At 41.0% G+C, this 23211-nt stretch overlaps 1 protein-coding gene across 2 annotated transcripts in view; it reads right to left on the minus strand.

Annotated features, from left to right (window-relative positions):
- The window catches only part of PIGN (phosphatidylinositol glycan anchor biosynthesis class N), a 450907-nt gene that overhangs the window by 257627 nt on the left and 170069 nt on the right, over window positions 1-23211 (minus strand). For both annotated transcript variants that reach the window (XM_089674856.1, XM_089674855.1), the window contains one exon: window positions 5187-5265. In XM_089674856.1, the coding sequence (XP_089530982.1) occupies window positions 5187-5265 (79 nt within the window). The remainder of the gene's footprint in view (window positions 1-5186; window positions 5266-23211) is intronic.

The following is a 23211-nucleotide window of genomic DNA, read 5'->3' on the forward strand; positions in this document are numbered from 1 at the left end:
TGTGGAACCCTCAGGACCCACATTCGTCCTTGGTCATTAGGTTGCGACCCAAAACTAATTTAATTTTCAAAACATTATAATTTATTCCAAAAACAACTTGTGCAGTATTCTATTATTATACAGTATTTATATAGCGCCAAAGGGTATGCTCAGCGCTGTACAGTAGCAAGGGGGACAGAACATGAGACAAGATGCTACACGAGGGGTTCGAGGGCCCTGCTCTTTTGAGCTTACAATCTAGGAGGGAGGGGAAGGTGGTACAGGAGGAGATGGCTGTGGGGGATGGAGTGGTGGGAGGAGTGGAGGAGGCTAGTGGTTAGAGGTCGGGTGTTAGGGGAGGTTGGGGTAGGCTTCCCTGAAGAGGAGGGTTTTCAAGGTGCGCCTGAAGGTGAGGAGGGTAGGTGACAGTCTGATGGATTGGGGTAGGGAGTTCCAGAGGATGGGGGAAGTCCTGGAGAAGTCCTGTAATCGGGCGTGGGAGGAGGAGACCAGGGAGCTAGAGAGTAGGAGGTCCTGTGAGGAGCGGAGGGCACGGGTAGGGTAGTACTTGGGTATCTACAATAGGGTAGTACTTGGGTATCTACAACATATGCACTGTTTAAACAGTAAGCAAATGGCTTCCTTCCAAAGTGGATAGTGCAGTAATCACAGCGCTAGTAAAAATGAAAGTGTTTTGAGGTAAAACCCAATAAATGAAATGGTAATTGAAATATATGAAATTAATTAGAACTAATGGGAAAACTGGGGATGCTTCTTGCTCTTGATAAGTGTCTCAAGTCTGGGGTGATGGTAGGGGCACTAGAGTAGCCTGGGGGGGGAACTTGCCCTGTGGCCCAGTCAGCCCCTGGTCACAACCCATTACTTGAGAAACACTGGACTAGAATATATGGACTTCTTCAAACCCGGTTTCATATAATAGTTCCTAAAGATGTGAGTATGGGCCTTCCTCAACACACAATTCCAAGCCTGTTTTCACACCAATAGGAATTGGCTACATACTTGCTTCTGGCCATGAAGCAAATGATAGCCAAAGCCTGGAAGAAGACCACAGTCCTTTTTCAAGGAGTAAAAGACCATATGAATTTTATGCTGGTTCATGGAAATTGTCTAGCATCCTTTATGACTCACAACCTAAATTGCACAAAATATGGCAATCATCGTTTTCTTACATCTTACCATCTTTGAATTATTCTGGCTTGTGTTACCTGTAGTTTATTTATCCAATCCTCTGGCCCAAGTCCATGGGGTATACATCCTGCTGTATCCCCCGCCACCCCAATCATGTTGTCTTAATTTCCGTAGCCTGACCTTTGTCTTTTGTGTTTACCTCGGCTTTCCAGGTCTCTTATTCCTCCTACCAGTTCTCATTTTAATTCCCCTCTTTTTACCCTTCTCTATACTCTCCCCATCTTTTCATGCCCAGATCTATCTGCCTATATACTGACCTGGTCTACTCACTCACTACTTTAAGCCCATTAAGGATCTTCAACAACATCTTATAAGACCAGAAAATGGACTGAGATGGATGTTTGTTAATTTCACCCAAATTGCACATTCTATCACAGGGTTTTGCCCCTGTGTGTGCATGACTGTTGATATACTTTAAATGATTAAGGCTCCATGCACACTAGAGTTATTTTTAATCTAAAAATATGCTGAGAAAAATGCAGGATAAAAAAACGCTGATAATAGAGTTTTTATTGTTTTTTAGTAGTGTTTAAAAGCATTTAGGAGCATTAGCATTTTATTAGCATTTGTACTGTACATGTAGAGGGAAAAAAAGCTAGAAAAGAGCTGTTAGGAGCGTTTTTGTAGTGTTTCGTAGCATTTAGTATTTTTTTTCTGCTGGAAAAATGCTGCAAAAAACTCTTGTCAGGGATCACCGCGACGCACGATGCTGCACATGCGTAGGTGTCCGACAAGACATGCAGGCAGGCGGGCACTAGGACCCAGGCGCGCCTGTCACCTATGAAGGCGCTGGCAGGCACTAGGACCCAGGCGCACCTGTCAGCGCCGGGCGGGCTATTTAAACCAGCCCTGCACAGACACAAGTGGCCGTTTGGTCTTATTGTCCTGTTCCTGTATTCTGATCCTGTGAAGCTTCCTGTTGCCGACCTCTGCATTTGATCCTGACCCTGCTGATTGTCTCCTGCTTGACCCCTGGCTTGACCCGACCATTCTTCTGACTGATCCTCTGTACCACGCTGCCCGTTAGTTGCTGAACCCGGCTCGTGACCCTGACCATTCTCTGCTTGCTCCTCTGGTACCTCGTTGCCCACACGTTGCTGACCTGGCCTGCCTGACTACTCCTTACGCTACCCTGACCATCCATCCATCCCGCACGGATCTGTCCCTGTTACCAGGCCTGCCAGCCTCTTCACGTCAGGCTCTATTTCCCACACACCCCTGACGGTGCTCTCTACCACTGCCGGACGTACTCGGGGGGTCGCGACCTGGTCTCAGTCTGCTCCAAGTCCATCCCCACCATCAGGGGCCATGGTGAATAAGCAGATTGGGACTTAGACCCCGCGCCCTGAGGAACCCCGTGCTGTGGGTTGCTAGAGACTCCGCCAGGCAGTGCATGACAACTCTACAAAACTTTTTTCTGCTCCTAGATGCTGAAGCTCAAAAAATGCGAATAGCCTAAAGTAGTGTGCATGGAAACATAGGATAACACTATTTAGCTTCTAGGAGCAGAAAAATTATGCTGATAATAGCTTCTAGGAACTTAAAAAAAAACCCTAGTGTGCATGGAGTCACAAGAGAAATTAACTGATCAAGTGGAGAAAAATTCTTTAGAAAAGGATACAATCTAATAAGGTTATCAAACGATTCTAAAGAAAATATATTTTAATCCCTATATTCTTGGACAGCATTGCCTCTTCATAACTAACACTAAAAACTGACGTGACAATGGTAACAAAGAGGTTGGATCCACACAGCGGAGACACAGACAGCAATAAAAATTTCACAGTGTTGCTAACCTCTCCCCACTCTATCCAAAACTAAAAAAAAGTTTTGGCTTTGATACTTTTTAAGCTATAGTAAAATAAAGTGTGCATTTACCACATTTAGCTTCTTTTTTTTTTCCTGCTGGGACCCTGAAAGAATATATTTTCCTATTCAGTTAAAATCTGGATAAAACTTTTGAATTAAAATCTTGTGTGTTGTCTCCACATTTGCACTTACTTCTAGAATGATGTTACAGTTTTTTGGGTTTCTTTTAATGTCTGAATGATTTAAATGCAGCAGCGTTGCAAGAGGAAGAAGCATCAAGGGATATGGAAGATGTTCTTACTTAGTCAGCATAAAGCATCCCTTCATAACATGGCAAATCACGATCAAATAGTTAATGAAGAAAAAAGAAAAATCACATGCCACTTTCCCCATGTGATACAAATTGCTATGTCTAGCTCTGAATGCTCTGGTAATTTGGTGCTAAAGAGATTTGCACTAGGAGTTTTCCTATGATTGAAATGCCAATCTTTACAACAAAGGAAACACAAGGACACATACAGTTGTGTCCAAAATTATTCAACCCCCAATGCTGTAAAGGGGTTTAGGGACTATAGTGTACATTTGGAATTGTATTCAGAATCAAATCCTACAAGGACGTTGTAACTACCCAAATGCAACTAAAATGACATCAATTGTTTATGTAATACAGTAGTAAATGGTTCTTATGTGGTTTCTTCATTGCCACAATTATTCAACCCCTTAAAGACTACCACTCTGAAGAACAGAGGTTCATACAGGTGCTTTCCATCAGGTATTGAAAACACCTGTGGATGTCACCGAGCAGCAATCAAGCATAATAAGCACCAATTAGGCAGCTTTAAAATGACTGTGATACTCAGCTCCTTCTAGACATTTACTGGTGTGGTTACAAACATGGTGAAGGCAAGAGAATGGTCCAGGAAGACAAGAGAAGAGGTGATTTCTCTTCACAGGAAGGGCAATGGCTATAAGAAGATTGCAAAGATGTTAAACATACCAAGAGACACCTTAGGAAGCATCATTCGCAAATTCAAGGCAAAGGGCACTGTTGAAACGCTACCTGGTCGTGGCAGAAAGAAGATGCTGACTTCGACTGCTGTGCGCTACCTGAAGCGTAGAGTGGAGAGAAGTCCCCGTGTGACTGCTGAGGAACTGAGAAAAGATTTGTCAGATGTGGGTACAGAAGTTTCAGCCCAGACAATAAGACGCACACTGCGTAATGAAGGCCTCCGTGCCAGAACTCCCAGGCGTACCCCCTTGCTGTCTCCAAAGAATAAGAAGAGTCGACTGCAGTATGCCAAAAGCCATGTGGACAAACCACAAAAGTTGTGGGATAGTGTTCTGTGGACTGATGAAACAAAATTAGAACTGTTTGGGCCCATGGATCAACGCTATGTTTGGAGGAGGAAGAACAAGGCCTATGATGAAAAGAACACCTTGCCTACTGTGAAGCATGGTGGAGGGTCAATCATGCTTTGGGGCTGTTTTGCTTCTGCAGGTACAGGGAAGCTTCAGCGTGTGCAAGGTACCATGAATTCTCTTCAGTACCAGGAGATATTGGATGGAAACGTGATGCAGTCCGTCACACACCTGAGGCTTGGGAGACGTTGGACCTTTCAACAGGACAATGATCCCAAGCATACCTCCAAGTCCACTAGAGCATGGTTGCAGAGGAAAGGCTGGAACATTTTGGAGTGGCCATCGCAGTCACCAGACTTAAATCCGATTGAGAACCTCTGGTGGGACTTAAAGAAAGCAGTTGCAGTGCGCAAGCCTAAGAATGTGACTGAACTGGAGGCCTTTGCCCATGAAGAATGGGCGAAGATACCCGTAGATCGCTGCAAGACACTTGTGTCAAGCTATGCTTCACGTTTAAAAGCTGTTATAACTGTAAAAGGATGCTGTACTAAGTACTAAGATTGAATGTCACTTGGGGGTTGAATAAAACTGATAATGCTGTGAGCACAGAAAAGACATTTGTGGTTATTTCATTATAACTGTTATGTTATATTTGTCTGACCTACAAGTGCCTCTTTAATGTAAATGTAAGCAAGATGACTGAATGATCAAAAGCAATGTCAAACTGGCCAAAACACTCAATTTCAGTGGGGGTTGAATAATTTTGGACACAACTGTAAAAGACATTACTCAAATAAGAAACAGTCACTGCTTTGTGATTATAAACTTACCGCTTCTTTGTAATTTCTTCCCTGAATGTAAGATCTTGTTTTCCTCAAAATGTCAAGCTGCTTAGACTCTGAAAGCAAACTGTAAATACAAACATATGTGAAAGGTGCTCACATTGATACAGTGTGCTTAAACAGCTTATATATATTCCACCAATGTATGTGAAATCATTTTAAAGCACCCAACAAAGAGCAATCACAGTGATAAATGGCTTATCTTGTAACATGTCTTTACAAAGATCAAATAGTGGTAGGAAATAGGGGAGTTTTTTTTTGTTCAAGCTACATTTTTCCCATTTAATCTGCTGCCTAAATAAAAGAAAATAGACTTCTTCATAGCATTTTGGGTAGGAGAAATCAAATGGCCAGCATGTGTACATGCCACTTACAGTTCACCTATTTCCAAGGACTTAATTTTCTTAAACTGAACCATTTTCTTTCCAGACTGCTCAACCTTTTCTGAATGCGTTCTCCATTCACTCTATGTGGGCAACATATTTAGAACATGTAGAATAATCTAGGTATGGAAATCGAGCTTTGCACACCACATCAACATGGATATTGAGATCAACTATTTTTTGGTAACTTAAGTTAAATGGTACCCATTAAAGGCAACCGGTGCTTTGTCCATGCAGCAGGTTGCCTTTAATGGGCAACCTGTTTAAAGCAGTATATACTTACCTTTCCCCCAAGCATTCTGCCACCAGGAAAAAGAAAAAGCTTAGGCTCTGAGCTCAAAGTTGCGCTTGTTAGAGCTTACACAGGGCTGAAGTCTTCCCTTTCCCATCTGACAGCGCTGTATCAATTGCTAAAAATGATTCTGCTATATATTCAAAAAAGTTCAACTTGACTTTTTGTTGGAAAAAAAAAAAAAAGAGACCTCTCATGGTCAGTTGCATACAGTCAGGGCTATGGATAAGGGGGCACCACCAGTCCTCCTGTACGGGGCCCAGAAAGCTGGGTGAACCGGGTGTGGGCAGGGAGGATGCTCGGCAGGGCGGGGGAGCAATTACTGGGCTCCATCTCCTCTATGGTTCTCTTTGCAGCAGCTGCAAGCTATATTCTTCTCCTCTTCCTCCTGCTGGCTTTCAGCTGCTGCACAGAGACCCATGCAGGTGATCGGTTTTAGTAATTGCCCCCCTGCCACACCCATCACCTTTCCTGTGCACCATATGTTTCCCCCTGCTGCCCAGGACCCCTGAGTGCCCCTACTCCTGCAGTGTTTTTGGCTTCCCACAGGCAGCTGCTGGCACACAATGGGAGCCTTCAGGATGGAGAGTGGGGGAAGGGTAAATATGTTGCATTTACCAGCCCCTTCCTGTCCTGAATGAAAACAATGAGTGATTGGTACTGATCACTCACTGTGTTTATTCATAACTGAAGCATAGTAAACTATGTTTTTGGGGGGGCTCTGTCAGGTTGGCTGTATGGGGCCCAGTGGTTTCTAACATCACCCCTGCATACAGTACACTGGAAAGATATTAGCAAACTTCACTGGAGAGTAGTACCTGCTGCTATCTGTACTAATGGCCAGTTCACACCACAAAAACGTACTTCAAATGCATTCCTGATACATATTAGCTCACAGTTCACACCGCACTCCATTCCGGTGCAGTTTTGATGCAGTTTGCTATGTTCCAGTACAGTTCTGAGCAGAAAAAATGCAGCATGTTTTACTTTTTCGTTCTGCACCAGAAACTGACTGCACTGGTGTGAACTAGAGCCATTGAAATACAATGAAAACAGTGTGCATGTATTTTTGATGCAGAAAAAAAAAACTGCACTGCATATAGTGTGAACTAGCCCTAAAACTTACACATAGATTTAAAAACTGTTTCTTTAGCCATTTCTTACTTCCTGATAGCTGAGTGGGATGGACTTTCTGCTATAGTCACATGATTGGTCCTTATATTGTATAAATGAGAGAAAAGCTGTAAACATCAGTGTGCAGATCACATCACCAGGACATATTGTGAACTTGTGGAAATAGTGAAGAGAAGGAAGCCATGTTTAAGTGCTTTGCATCTGGGTAATTTCATAATACACGTGTTAAAATCAGATTTTTTTTTTCACCAAGTTTTTGGTAAAATATAAAAGATATAGTTGAGCTCAGTAAAGAGTCAAAATTGCATGCTCCCATGACATTACAAAAAAAATTACGGTACCTAAGATTTCAAAGTGACGCTATAAAAGCCTTTACTGGTTATCAATTTAGAGTTAACCATGAGTTATTGACCTAGAGTTATTGATCTTGCTCTGACATGCCTGGTGATACCTCACATGTGTGGTGCAAGAACTATTTACATACGCATACAAGACCTACACGTTTGCATTTGCATGTATTTTCTGGGTGCATTTTTTTTACTATTATAATAAAATTTTCACACTTTATTATTATTATTATTATACAGTATTTATAAAGCGCCAATAGTTCGCTCAGCGCTGTACATTACAAAGGGGGACAGAACATGTGACAGAACAATACCAATACAATGAAAAACACGAGGGGATTGAGGGCCCTGCTCTTTCGAGCTTACAATCTAGGAGGGAGGGGATGGTGGCACAGGAGGAGATAGCTGTGGGGGATGGAGTGGTAGGAAGAGTGCAGGAGGTCGGCAAGTTAGCAGCTGGTGGGGTAGGCTTCCCTGAAGAGATGGGTTTTCAGGGTGAGCCTAAAGGAGAGGAGAGTAGGTGATAATCTGATGGGTTGGGGCAGGGAGTTCCAGAGGATGGGTGACACCCTGGAGAAGTCCTGGAGGCGGGCATGGGAGGAGACCAGGGAACTAGAGAGAAGGAGGTCTTGTGAGGAGCGAAGTGTGCGTGCTGGGCGGTACTTGGATATTAGGTCAGTGATGTAGTTCGGGGCAGTATGGTGGACAGCTTTGTACGTCAGTGTTAGGATTTTGAATTTGATCCGTTGCGCAATCGGAAGCCAGTGGAGGGATTGGCAGAGGGGGGTGGCGGAAATGGAGCGGTTGGAAAGCTGAATGAGTCTGGCAGCCGTATTCAGGATCGACTGAAGCGGGGATAGCCAGCGGCGAGGCAGGCCAGTGAGGAGGGAGTTGCAGTAGTCGAGTCGTGATATGATGAGGGAGTGGATGAGCTGTTTAGTGGTTTCTGGGGTTAGGAACGTGCGGATTTTGGCGATGTTTTGTAAATGTTTTTATTAATTTAAATTTATTGATATCATGAGGGAACTAAAAAGCCCCTTACGAAGTAGTATGGGCAGGCGACAGGCACTCTCTATGGAGATATCAAGGGTCTATTAGACCCCCAATGTCTTCCCTGCCCTTCATTGCAGCTAATAAAGAACAGATGATATTTGATTAGCTGCTTCCTCAGCTACAATAATTGGAAAGTAACCACTTTGAAATCAGAAGTGATGGAATTTTTGTCACTTCCAGTACTGTTAGTCACAGGTGTTCTTTGATCTTGTCTGGATCTAACTGTTCTAGCAGTTGACTGTAGTCCTGGGCTCCCAGGAGAGAAATAGGAGAGCCCAGGAACCACTGAAGATGGTAGCGGTAGGATGGACCTTCTCCTTATCGTAAAGTGATCAGGTGGTTGTAGAGCCGCCCGAATCACTTTTACTGACCAGTTGATCGTCAGCTCAAAAAACCACCACGAGGCTCATGGCTGCAGCTATAAGCTTGTTTTAACCACTTCAAGTTCAGGATGTTTTAAAACAGCCTAAGGACATGAAGTGTTTAAAATGCAGCCAGCCATGAAACTGATAACATATTTTTAAACTAGAATGGTGATTTATATTAGCACTAAATTACTAAAAGACATGCAGCAGTTATATATTTATTTTACCAAATGAGGATGCCTTAAGCAAGAAAAAAGAATTGCAACAATGATGCAATGTAATGATGCAAAAAATGGCCTGGTCAGGAAGGGGGGGAAATCCTCTGGAGGGCAAGTTGTTAAAATGATGTGAATAAAGCCTATAAAAGAAGGGAGTACAGCTACAATACAATTCATTACAAGTGGATTAGGAGTTATAATATCATACCAGTAGCAGACACGTCAGGAAGGCTATATCCATTATAGGGCATAACATACAGATGAGTTATAGAATCACCCTATAACTGCAAACATGTCAGGAAGGTTATATTCTATATAAAATAATATAAGAACACTATAGGGTAGCAGAGTGGTTTAGGTCTTAGCACACCTGCCTTGCAGCATTGGGGTCCTTGGTTTGAATCCCAACCTGGGCACTAACTGTGTGGTGTTTGCATATTCTCCCTGTGCCTGGTGGCACATGTTGGTAGGTTAATTGGCTCCTTTCTAAAAAATTGGCCTGTGTATGCATTTGAAGTCAGCACCTTAGATTGTAAGCTCCTTGGGGCAAGGACTGATATGAATATTAAATATATGGTATATGTAAATTGCCAGTACTAAATAATATAGTACCTGTAATAAATAATGTACAGATGAGTTATAGCATTATTCTATAACATCAGGAAGGTTAAGTTCCTTTATAGTAGCTGGCAACACTATAGGGATTATTACACAAATTAGAAATATGGCATCACTCTGATGTTATAAATGCAGACATGTCAGGGAGGTGAGATGACATATAGGAGGGTATACTATAAAGAATAGTTATACCATCAGGATGATGGTATATATATATATATATATATCTGCAGACACCAGGCATGTTGCATGTGTATCAGAGCTCCATAGCATGCATTATAACTCCACAAATACACCATGGAGGTGAGTGGAGAAAACTAGAGGAACAATAATGAAGGATAACTTGTCTGGCTGAACACAGACAGTATTTCTGCCCCCTGCTGTGACCTGATAACAAACTGGATGTGATGATGTCGGCCCTCCACCCCGTACATAACTGCCCCATGCTCAGCAGACCAATTCACCTGTCCTCCATTCTCCACTCTCACCTTCCAAACTGCATCCAACTCATGGCACTGCTCCACCCCCGAACTGCTTACCTTGCACCCTGCCCATTCCTCCAGCAATCCCGCCCACTTCACACTTCTCCCACTTACTATTCTACATACATGTCCCCCCACTGTATTGTACATGTCTGCGTGTAGGAATCCGAACTCACAGCTCTCATGCCTGTGACTTCTCTGTGTGCAGGGACAGGAAAAGAAGCTCATCAGTCAGACACAGTGTTGGAGTTGGGCAGGGGGCTTTTGGGGAATGCAAGTGACATCTGGGGGGGGCACAGCCCTCCCCAGCACCCCCTAGATCTGGCCATGTGTCACAGCATGTCAGTGAGACAAATGTAAGGGAAAATCTGGCCAGCAGAGTCATAGAAAAAAGACATGGATGTGTAAATGCAAAAAAAAAAAAAAGACAACATGATAGGAGTTCTTATTCTTTCTTCCTCTATTGGCAACTGTATTCTTCCATCCTCTATTGGCAACTGAAAGAAAATCTGGCTAGAGCTGCACTTTACAGCCCTGATCAGAAGGACATTTAAAAAAAGGTGCTTAGTTTGCTGAATATACATAAATTTTGGATTGGAGCATATTAACAGGTATAAAAACCAAAAATAAGAAATGTACATATTTCTAATAATGCCTGCAATCTAAAATAACGATTCAAAACATATATTTATATAATACATCAGCCACTAAAACGCCAAATTTAAATAGAATCATTCAGAAGCAAACATTTAAATTACAACATTTTAGTTATAATTTTAATACAAGCCTTGTTTTATATCAATTTCTGGTGTCCTAAATACGCTGTCATAAAGCTCATTTTCTCCCCCTCCTCAGCCGTTCTGTTCCAAATCAGGGAGTCAATCAAAAAACCATTTGAACGCTAATGATTTTTTTTATGCTGTAGTAACACTTTCACGCTTAGAAGCTTCTATTAAGTTTTTGCCAGCATGTATATTTTAAATAATTACACAAGCTGTAACTCTTTGCATTTAAACAGGGCAAAAACCACCAAACCCAAAAATAAGCAATGCTCATCTAGAATGACACTCCATAAATTATAGCGAAGAACTGCACCATGGAGCACAAGATTTCATTGTAAGATCCTGTGATTATTTAACATTTATAGAGCCTTCTATCAAGGATGCATTGCTAGTATCTGTCCATTCATCTGATGTTTGAAGAGTTTAATGGACTAGAACCATATAACGAATTGCAATGCACAACAGTTACATGTCATACTTGTATACATGAAAATTAACAAATCCAAAGATCATCTGTTTGCTTGACAGTAGTTTAATACTGACTCCCCTGAAGTCTGTCCACTTAGAGAAATGATTGCTGATGGCATTGTAAGTATTTCATAGGGCTGCCAGGCTTAATTAATAAAACTACCCTTGATGATGTGAGGAAATCAAATGGTAAAAACATGACTGCTGTAATGGAACAGAAAATCTTGTGTTCTCCATCTGTCACAGATATACAATATAATAATCTAAACATTGTGGGGAGATTTCAAATCAAGGTTACCAAGGTGTAAGTATTTTTTTAGAAATGAGAATTCTGGTAAATGCCATCTAATAATGTAGTGCAGTTGCATTGGTTGCAATCAACTGACATTTTCATTTGCTGACAATGCTAGGCTAGCCATGGTTGTTTGGTAAAGGAAACGAGAGAATATAAGGCTGCCATTAGGGGCCTTACCTTCTGCAAATGCCATTTGCCAGCCTGTGAAGATGTTCCAAAGGCTACAGTAATTTTAGTAACCCAGAACAAATTTACCGATCAATGAAAAATCTCACTGACTTGCTAATCCAAATTCTTGTTCACCTTCAGTGACTTAGGTTTTGAAACCAGAAACAGCCATTATTTAGCGCTCATTCCCACCATCTGCAAGGACCTGCATTTTACCACACAGGTCCTCTTTAAAGCACATAAAAATCACTTGCTTTTGTCACTCTGATCATCTTGCTTTATTGTTTTCTGAATTACTGAATGCATGTAATGAGTAGGAGAAATAAAGACACGAATAACACTAAGAATTATAATAATCATAATTAATTATGAATTCATAAAGTACAGGGGCTAATGTAAATATATTCCTCCATCCACGAATATTTAATAGAAATAAATGAGCAATAATGTCCTAGCAGCAGAACAGAGTAAGGAAGAAGAAAAATGTTGCCTGAAAGCTTTTCGAAAAGCAAAAGAAACCTTTTTTATATTAATGCTGTTTTGATTACTTTTTAGATTCCTTTCATTCACAAACAATATGTTATTCAGTCCTGATTCTTGTAAATAATGAAACTAATTTAAGCGGATTCATTTAAAATGTTTTCCTATGAAAAACACAGCGGTTTGATACAACCTTTTATTGAGTACAAATAGTAGGATTTAATCAAGCAGCACATTTCAGCCAAGCCATTATTATAGAACCACTCCTTGCAACTAAACACTGTACTCAAATTTTCTTTTCCTGCATCCTCAATTTACATTTTTGTGCAGCTCAGGATATGAGATTATTATAAATGCCTTTGTTTTCAATTGAGCCAATTACAACCAATTAGAGCTGCAGGCAAGTTTGATATGTAGAAAAGAAGCAAACTAAATAAGTAAAAAAAATGCATAACCCATATTTACACAATTTGTTAACATTCTTCTTATAAATGAAGTTGGCTTAACCTACTAGACTAAATATGCCAATATTTATTTTTAGATTGTTAAAAAAAATTCTATTATTTTAAACTACTTTAAATGTGCTTTCTTTTTCTGCCCTTTTGTAATCCACAATTTTAAGAATGCCATTTGCATTCCAAATAAACCAGATGAAAAAAGAATTACCAAACAGAAACATTCGGGTTATTAAGTAAAACTGGAGTGCAAAATCTGGTGTAGGTTTTATTGTCAAAGCTTAACTGAATAAACTCAAGTTAGAAGCCGATTGGCTACCATGCACAGCTGCACCAGATTCTGAGTGCTCCAGTTTTAGTAAATCTCTCCCATTGTTTCTAGTATGAAATAAAAAAAATGTGATCATCCCTCACACTAACAAGAATAGCTCATAAAATTGTAAGTACCATGGCAATAAAACATTTAAAAAATTGTAATACAATGTAATAATACACATAATGAAGACAGTGACCATTATAACTTCATAACAAAAAAAGATTTAAAAAAATGGAGAACTGCATTTTGTTTTAAGTGAACCAGATTTACTGAAATTTTCCCAAAACAGTTTTGCAGGGTATACTTTATTCTATCTACAGACATAAACTGCCAGATTTTACTTCAGTAGTGTTTTTTTCCAAGACAATACCTGGGCTGTATTTAATTTCTAAAAGGCATTCCTCCTTACTGGGCTCTGCTCTAAGGTGCTCACCAAGTTAGCTGTCAGGTTGTGTGGACAGCTTTGGTAAACACCAATATTCGAGGAGACAGCCCTCTCAAAATAACATGACATTTGGTGAAAAAAAATAAATAGAGCAACTGAAAATGAAAAAAAAAAGTTGAAATATTAATTAAAAAAAAAAAAAAAAACAGAATGTTAAAGTAGAACTGTAGAAAAAAAATTGTTTTCATTTTGGATAGAGTAAACGAGGGTTATAACCCCTGATTTTTTTTTTTTTTAACCATCCGCATCCCATTGGGAAGATTTTCCTTCACGTCCAGTCCCATAGCCAAACAGGAAGTGCGAGGAAATCCATAAAAATTAGGGGAATTACTTGGGGACCCCCAGGTCATCAGATCTTGTGTCCCTTTTGAAGGATTTCTTTACTTTTCTGAGGAAAACCCAAAATGTGGGATTTTCTTTTATTTTCACTTTCAATGATAACGGTAAACAGGACAAATAGAGAGGATGAATCTCCTTAATGGGAGACACAGTGGCTCTGCCTGGTGAAGAACATTAACTCTTTATTAATATTTGCTCCATTCATTTGTCCAGACTAGGATAGTTTTGGTCTGTTGCTACTTAATGATGTAGTCCTGTAAAGCAGTATGTTCCAAAACGCACACTTTTATTCCAATGTTGGTTTCTGAGAGTTATGTAAGAAGATTACTGAAATCTATAGCATTAACAAATGCATTTTGTTATCTCTATAAGAAATGTATTGTAGGACCTGGACTATAAAATTACAGAGCTTCCCAAACAAAATACTGTATAAACTGCCAAACGCTTGTTGTACTACTATGTGATAGTTTAGGAAACCAATTTAACAGGTGATGTTTAAATGTAACTTACAGAGGTAATGGTTTTTCATAAAATGGTTTAAATGATTTGAACGGAAGTCAAAATCTATTTTTCATTAATAACGGCAAAAAACATCTATAATACATCAACAAGACCGGCATAGTGTTTTAAAAGCATCTCGATGTAATGCTGATGAACTGGATATAGCATAGCCGTCTAAAGAAGCAAGCCCGCCAAAAAGGCTTGTGATTCCTATCTGTCACTGGTAAAGAGAATAGGCAATCAGTGCTTTGGCAGTTCTGTTTATGCAGCACTTTCCAAACCCAGAGACCGAAAACAGCTAAAAGCTGGAAACAAAATAAATGTCTCAATGTTCTATACAGCTCTTATGTTACAGATATGTCCCTGGATGTTCTGTTTAGACTAATGACAAAAAGGGGTAATGATGCTAAGCAATCAAAAGGCAGCTGGCTATTGTAGCAAAGCGAATGGAATGAGCCAGGAATTACTCTGCAATAACACAAACACTGCTAGACACGGAAGAGAGACAGCTGTGTACAGAATATATTATTTTCTACATAGTGTCCTTCTTTAAAAAATTGATTAGCACCACTGTGGTCAAGGTTGAAACTTTAATTTGTCCATAGTTATTTTCCCTCAGAGATGTGAGTTATTCTCATGACATCATGGACGACCCTTCAATCTTAACTGTTATTTTTGTGGTCCCTATTACATTGCTGTTGTCACGTACCTGGTTAGTGACAAAAACCAGTCACTGTCCCAGTCTATAACTGGCCTTCACAGCAAGGAGTCATGGACGGGCGACGCATGTCAAACAACAAAACAGAAAAATTCCCAGCTCTAACTTGCCAGTCAGCCTGCAAACAAACCGAATTTACCTGTCTAGCAGAATGCATTAAAAATGGGTTTACCTGGTTAGTGAGTCTGACATGAGGAAGGTCTCTCATACAGCTCCAGCTCTGGGGCCACTGATAGTGGAACAGCAGCCATGAGAGCACAGCAAGGTATGAGTGCCTAGTGCTCAGTCCAGGAGGCTGTTATGGTAGTAGCTAATACCTCACTGGAAGGATGCCAGAAACAGAAGCAGCTGACAATAGGCAGATGGATGTTGCAGGCAGGACAGGCTGGTGGCAGACGAGCTGGCACAGTGCTTGGCTGGTGACAAGCTGTGCATGCGCGGCAGGAAGCAGAAGCCAGATGAGAGCATGCTGGATGGGAGGAGTTGTAGCAGACTGGATGAGCAGGATGCAGGGTCAGACAAGCCGGGTTGGTAACAGACAAGCAAATCAGGCATAAATGGCAGGCAGAAGAGTAGTTGGGTCATGGGCCAGTATCAGCAACAGTGAAGCAGACCAGGCAAGAACAGGAGGCAGAAACTGAATAAAGGGACAAACCAAAGTCAGGGCAGGAAGCAGAAAAGCATGGTCAGGAGCAGGGGCCGACTGACAACTCATGAGGCCCCAGGCAATAAGGGATCATGGGGCCCCTGTGTCCTAACCCACACCCAAAAAAGCCTATGAAAAAGCCAATGAAAGGTACCAGGGGTATCTCATGGGGCCCCCTACTGACCCCGGGCCCTCGGGCAGTGCTCGAGTGTTCGAATGGTCAGTCCGCCCCTGGTCAGGAGCAAGCCAGGTCAAGATCAGATGTCAGGCACAGGAATCAAGAACAAAGCACACAGAACGCTGTAGACCAAACAGCAATGAGACAATGCTAAAGCCCTGTTTAAATAGCCCGTTTGGAACCAGCATTGATGGCAGGCGTGCACATGAGCATGTGTGGATGCATATGTCAGGCTAGTTGCTGGCCTGCACAGACATTTGTGTCTGGAAACTCAATCCGCACTATGGGCAAGCCTTTCCCTGACAGCTGTGCATTACAATACTGTGCTTTACATTGCTGTGATTCTGTCCAACTTTATCAAGATTCAGGCCCAAGGAGGAAGAGAGTTCATGCATGATGTTTAGCACAAAAGACATTGCACACCAAATGTTCAGAACCTAGGAATTTTCCTGCTTGCACATAACTAAGCCTAGTTGGGGTGGAAGGGGAAAGCATGCATGAAGGGATACACTGCCTGTCAGTAAGAAGAGGCACAATGAATATTGGAATTCACTGACCGCTTGTGGTAGGAGAGCATGTTCTGAAGCCTGGGCTATTTAACTTCCTCCCTCATTCTCTCTGTTTAATGCCTCAATGATCACATTTGTATAGGATTGTGAGTAGCAAGAAACATCTTAGAACTGACACATTTTAACATCAGACTTTCTGAAGCAGCAAAAGGCATAGCAGCATCATAAGCAGGTGTGACCAAGTAGGTTATCATCCAAAGGAATACCTGGATCAAAAACTGAACCATAGAGTAGGTAGGCTATGCGCAGGGAGATCAATTTAATTAGGTGTTTTTGCGACACTTGTGACAATGTGTAAGTAATCAGAAGCCTTGCATTAAATTCATGAACACCTTGGGACCTTCTCATTGTTAGTGTTACGCAGGGGGCAAATTAGTATTTTTTATTTGTGATACTTTTACTGTATGGTTCTCAAGTTGTGAGAAATTCACAGAAACAAAAAGAAATATTGCCTTATTGAAGTGAAGGTAAATAAGAGCAATTGAAACATATCAACTATTTCGAAAGGGACAAATTCCGTTGCCGATATAATCAACAATTTACTACAGCATAGAAGAGATCTTCACTCCTTCAGACAACCTCTCTACCTGTAAATCTCCACCACTTTGCAGTAGAAATGCTTGTGACAGTTCTGTCAGAGTTGCGACTGATTCAAATACACCTCACTGACATATACTAGAATCTGTCACAAGTTCCGCTGTTTGTCGCACTACCATGAGACAGGATTCAAAGGAGTATCTATGACACGCTTTATGAATGCCAGGGAATGTGTTTTTCAACCAGATGCTTTATAAACTAAGACTATACAGTCCATATAACTGCCACACACGTCATTTTTCTAATCATAGGACATAAAAAATAATATCTTCATTTCAATTTGCAGCCATTTGTGATAATATATAACAGTCCAGAGTCTAAATTTCTTATCCTTACCGTAAGTAAAAGTAAAGTGACCAGCCACAGTTTGTAGTTGGGATTTCCCAAAATTCTCATGCCTTGCATCTGTAATCAGCTGACTTCTTTTTTTTTTTTTTTTTTTTACAGAACTCTGTACAAAGCCTTTGATCAAATCACATGCAGAGTTTTGTAGGAAATTCTTGTCAGGCCTCACTGTGGATATGTGAATTAAAAGGCTCCAATGCAGGTAAATCTATGAATAAGCTACAATATTACAGTGTATGCCTATTCAAGGTCCATGTTTGCTCACAAGTGTGTGTGTGGCCCCAAATGCAGACAGTGTGCATTCGGAGCCGTGCACCAGACCCACGCGGCTATCAAATTGGTTGCAGTGGCTCTGTGAGTACATATTTTTGTAGAATTTCCCATGTGGTGTTCAGCTGTTCACCTTGGCCTTAGGTGAAAAACTACAGATGGAGGTAATAACCTGCAATAAAGCTGACAAATGTACAGAACTGATCTTAAAAAGACCTCCAGATTCCCTCAGTCCACTGAACTCTCCCATTTGCCACAGCTCTCCCTGTGTCCTACACTCAGTCTTCCTTGCTCACATAGCTGCCTCAACTCTCTCAGACCAATGGACCGTGTATCCCTTCCACATGGAGTGAAGTCTCTTGAGTAGAGTACCTCGGTCTTCAGACTTAAAATGGAAGCACACCTGCCTCCTGGCAGGAACTCTGAGCTATCCCCAAGCCTTCATTATAAGGGCTGCATGCACCTGAACACACACCCTACTGGTTTTCAACAAGACCTGGACACTTAGTTGGAGATCTCTTCCATCCCAAAGGACTTTGAAATCTGGGAAGCCCAATCTGGGAATACCAAAATCAGAAGAAAGACGTAAAAACGGTTTTCTCTGCTCTTAATCGCTACTCTGGAGTCTCAAACTCTGAATACATGTGAACCTAGTGTCCTTTTTACAACCATTTACACATTGGCAGGGCCACACACACATACAGTACATACACTCAGATTAGGGAAAGTCTAAGTGAATAGCAAACTGATTAAATCTGCGTAGTAGAAGAGATCTAGCACTTTATTCACACTGTAGATCAGGGTTTCCAAACTTTTCAGTACGAGGTCCACATTGTATATTTGACAAATATTCGCAGGCCAAAAAAAAAAGTTTTATAATTGAAGGAACAAAATTTTAATGAATGAACACACTTCAAGAAATAACTTCTTATCAGAAGTCCCCACATCACACTAGAGCCCCCCCCCCCTTCACATCAGAAGACATCTTGCCCAGCCTGTCAGTTTAGGTCGGGGGTTGGCAACCCATAGACCGGTCAACCACGGGGAGCTGACAGGTCAATCATGACCAGGGTTCTGCATCCCCCCAGCCTCCGCTGCTCTCATGTTACAAGCACAGCAAAGAACAGGAGGTAGCATAGTGCTGGGTGGATGGCAGAGTCAGAGGTGGAAGCTGCTCAGTGATTCGTTGATAGGCTATCCTAGCAACCAATCACCAGCTTGGCAGCCCCTGCTCCTGCCTTCCACCCAGCACTGTGTTGTCTTCTGTTCTCCGCTCTGCTCTACACACGCTGACAATACAAAGTGTGGGGGGTTGATGTTGTGGGGGGCAGAGAACACTGGTTTGGGGGGGTACAGGACACTACTGGGGGGAAGGGGGCAGAGGATATGACAGTTGGTTGATGTAGTGTGAAGGAGGGCAGAGGACACTGCTTGGGTGGGGTACAGGACATTACTGTGGGGGAGGGGGGCAAAGGACACAGCATTTGGGGTACAAGACAATAATATGGGGGGAGGGGGGCAGAGGAAACTACAGGGGGGTGATGAAAAGGGGGCAGAGGACACTGCATTGGGGGGTTCAAGACACTACAGTGGGGGATGAAATTTGTTTTTTAAGGGCGCTGCCTAGCAACTCACCACCCCCCAGGGAATCTTTGCTTTACTCCATGTTGTCCAGGTAGACCTCAACCTCTGAAAGGTTGCCTACCCCTGGTTTAGGTGGACGGCTACGTCTTGGTGGGTTTGCAGTTGTGCCATACTCTTCCATTTTCAGATGATGGATTGAACAGTGCTTCGTGAGAAGTTCAAAGCTTGGGATATTTTTTTTTTACCTAACCCTGCTTTAAGCTTATCCACACCTTTATCCCTGACCTGTCTGGTGTGGTCCTTGGCCATCATAATGCTGTTTGTTCACTAATGTTCTCTAACAAAACACTGAGGGCTTCATAGAACAGCTGTAGTTACACTGAGATTAAATTACAAACAGTTGGACTATTTACTATCTAGGTGACTTCTGAAGGCAATTGGTTCCACTAGATTTTAGTTAGGTGTATCAGTGTAAAGGGGGCGGAATACAAATGCATGCCACATTTTTCAGATATTTATTTGTAAAAAATTTTGAAAACCACTTCACAATTTTGTGACACTTTGTGTTGGTCTATCACATAAAATCCCACTAAAATACATTTATGTTTTTGGTTGTAACATGACAAAATGTGGAAAATTTCAAGGGGTATGAATACTTTTTCAAGGCACTGTATGCAGAACTGCAGAGCACTGTTTGTTAATGCTTCTTCATTTGCAAATGTGAAACAATTGGAAGCTATCAGGAGCAACAGTTTTGAGTGACAAACCAAAAACTAACATCACTACTAAGCAACCACTCCACACTGGAGAAGCCAAAAAAAATTATCCGTGCACTTCAATGTATCTATGAAGAAGGTAGGGGTCTGGATGATACTTTGATTCACAAAAATATAGAAAGTCTGCACAAAACATGGCTTACTGTGAACAGACATTGTAACAGCTTTCTGCTGAAATTTGTCCAATACCTTTAATGATACAAGAGCTGCCAATGGCAATGACACAATTTTCTGTTTTATAACCGAAATTAATTATTTGAAATAAATTTTGCAAGGAACATGGATATTTCCCTGGTTTATAGCCTGATTTACGTGAAGCTAACACTATTACTTTTATTAAATAAATGGATGGCTTACATGCTCTAGGAGGAGAATTTTGAACTGTAAGCATCCAAACTAACAGAGGTAGGAACCACTGGAGGGTAATTAAGCAGGTATTACCAATCTTCACTTTCTGCTAACATATACTTGCATAAATAAAATTACTACACTGAGCCATTAACTGCAAGGGAATTACAGAGCCTTTTAAGAAGTGATATATGTTCTCATTTATGTATATATACCTACCATTCATTATCCTCCTGTAGCAGAAATAATTACTCTTTAAATAATGGAAAAAAAAAAGTTTAACAGTTATGTTGGTTCAACATTAATAGTTTGATCACTTTATATGTTCAGATTATCTCTGAAAGAGAATGTGTGTTTCATTTGTCTATAGACAGCTATTTATAAATGACATTAGGGCATCCCTTGTCATTCAAAAGTACCAAATCTGGCACATCAGCACTGTTAAAAGACAGTTAGGCCAGCAAATAGCATTTGCATATTTCAAGCTCAGGTTTAAAACAGCAGACATTACTCATCACAAAAGTATGGGTCAGCATATTTAAAGAAACATCCATCTATGCATATTTTTAGGTTAAAGTAACATGCTGCTATACTAAATTTACTCAAGCAAGTTACAATTGTAAAAGAACACTGAAAACACCACCAAACGCCACTCCATTACTATCAACTGGCCTCCCAAAGTCCACAGGGAAACAAACACTTCTGGGAGTGTTGCTCTCCTTGGTCCCCCATTGCTCTCACTGGCTACTCCTGCTGACCTTACTGTCATTACTATCTCCTGTAGTTACATGGACTTCTGCAGAGGAACCAGTGAGAGTGATAAGGAACCAAGTGGACTTCAGCATTCAGTGGCACAAGTGCCAAGATAGATAAGTATTTATACTCTAGTTTTATCGGTATGCTTTGCCAGACAGTACTTAGTATAATGACAGGGTTGTTTTAAAGGGGATCTATAGCCAAAACATTATTTTTTTTTTTGTTCAGGATAGAGCAGTGAGGGATTAAAATGCCTGCCAAGCTTTTATTGCTACCTGTGTCCCCATTATGTGACTATCTGGTTGTCCTGGTGACAACTGTTATTGGGCCTAAACCTGAGGGAAAATGCAATATGTTAAAGTGTAAATTTAGTCAGAAAATGAAGTCCTGGCCCCTTCTGCAAGTGTAGCTATGTCAAACAATAAAAAACAATAAAAATACGTGCCTATACTGTTTAAAGGAAAAGTAAGGCCAAGGCTCTCGTGGTCCTACTTCTCCTGTGGGTCTAGAAGTGCACTTTGTTCTGCACTCCTGTGACCCGTTTTCTGCCAACAGCAGTCTTTAGAGCCGTCATAGAGCCGGTCCAAATTCTGGAGAGAAACCGACTTTAATGTCAGGATCCACCCAGATGCTTGGACTGGCAGCTGGCTCAGCCGCTCAGCAAGTTGCTAAGAGCCTGAGCCAGGCACTCCCTTCCCCTCCACAGCTTGGCTCTGCATCCACTTAGGTAAGTATAAATGTTTGTTATTACCAAACCTCCCTTTTTAAAATCAAGTAACGATATCACCCTTCTCAGCACATGCTAAGTCACTCTCTATTCTCAGCACTGTGCCCAAAATCAGAGCCACTAGAAGCCAATCAGCTAACAGCTTTGAGAGTTACCGCTGCTGAAGCTGGAAGAAAGCAATAGAAATGATATGGACTGTGCTGAGGGAACACAGATTAGGAAGAGAGAAAAGAAAAGCAGGAGAGGTGACAAGACAAACAGTGCCAGAAAGACACAAAAGAGTTAAACCTACAAGGATAGTGTCTGATCTCCCTGATATTCTCTCCTTTTCTCCCTCATTATCAGCCTGTGAACTTCAGAACTGTAAAGCTTCTGTTAGCCTTCCTCTCTATCTGAGCCAAAACATACAATCAAAGCTAGAAATGTACATATTTTAATTACAGAAAGTGACATAAGCTTTTGAGACCAAAGACGGGGAGAGTTTCCAATAAAAAAAGTGAATGGACTTCAAAATGGCAGCCTCTGACAAAAAGAAACAGGAACAATGCTGGAGGAAATTTAAAGCTCCTGCTGTTTTCGGTAGCATAATTATTAATGTGGAATGCATGTTCTTTTGCTGTAATAGGTAAAGTTCTGCTTTAAGTTGCTGTTAGAACAAGAGAGGGCAGATCATCCAATAGGAACATTTTCTGTGACAACAGTCAAAGGGTCACCATACATAGTGGAATCTGGCCATACAATCTTTGTAAAATTACCTTTAGATTTACCCAAACTGTGTAGTTTGATGACCTACATAATTAATTTTTGTAATTATTACAAGTTGTGCCAACAATTTTGCACAGAGCTTTAAACAGTATACAGCATGTCACACCACTCCTTTTCCACAAGAAGCTTACAGTCTAATCTATTCATTAGATTTCTCTCCAGTCAGGTAGGCACTTGCATTAATTATTTTTGGTACAGCTAAATGATATTGTACAATCACATTGTAATGTGTTAGTTGGCTTTATAGGGGACTCGCCTTCACTGCTCTAGCATTCTTTTATGTCTACAGGACAAAAGATTAAGGAAAATTTCTTACATTGGACACTCACGACAGGGGTTAAAAAACCATTCCATACTCCAGAAAAAAAATTATTTTTAGTTTTTGAAATACAGTCAGTATACCGCAATGGAAATTGTTGACTTTTTATACATATTTGAACAAGTAAACAGTAGATCTGTAGTGCCCAAAGAAAACAGTGATATACTGAAAGAAATGACACATAAAAATGGCATGGTGCTTTCATTTTCAAAATCTAAAGTAAGAAAATGCAGATTTGTTATGTCAAAAGGCAACTACACCACTACATTTACCA

The sequence above is a fragment of the Staurois parvus genome, unplaced genomic scaffold, assembly GCF_062004578.1.
Source record: "Staurois parvus isolate SC_StPar_1 unplaced genomic scaffold, SC_StPar_1.0 ptg000153l, whole genome shotgun sequence".
In the NCBI taxonomy this organism is placed as follows: Eukaryota; Metazoa; Chordata; class Amphibia; order Anura; family Ranidae; genus Staurois; species Staurois parvus.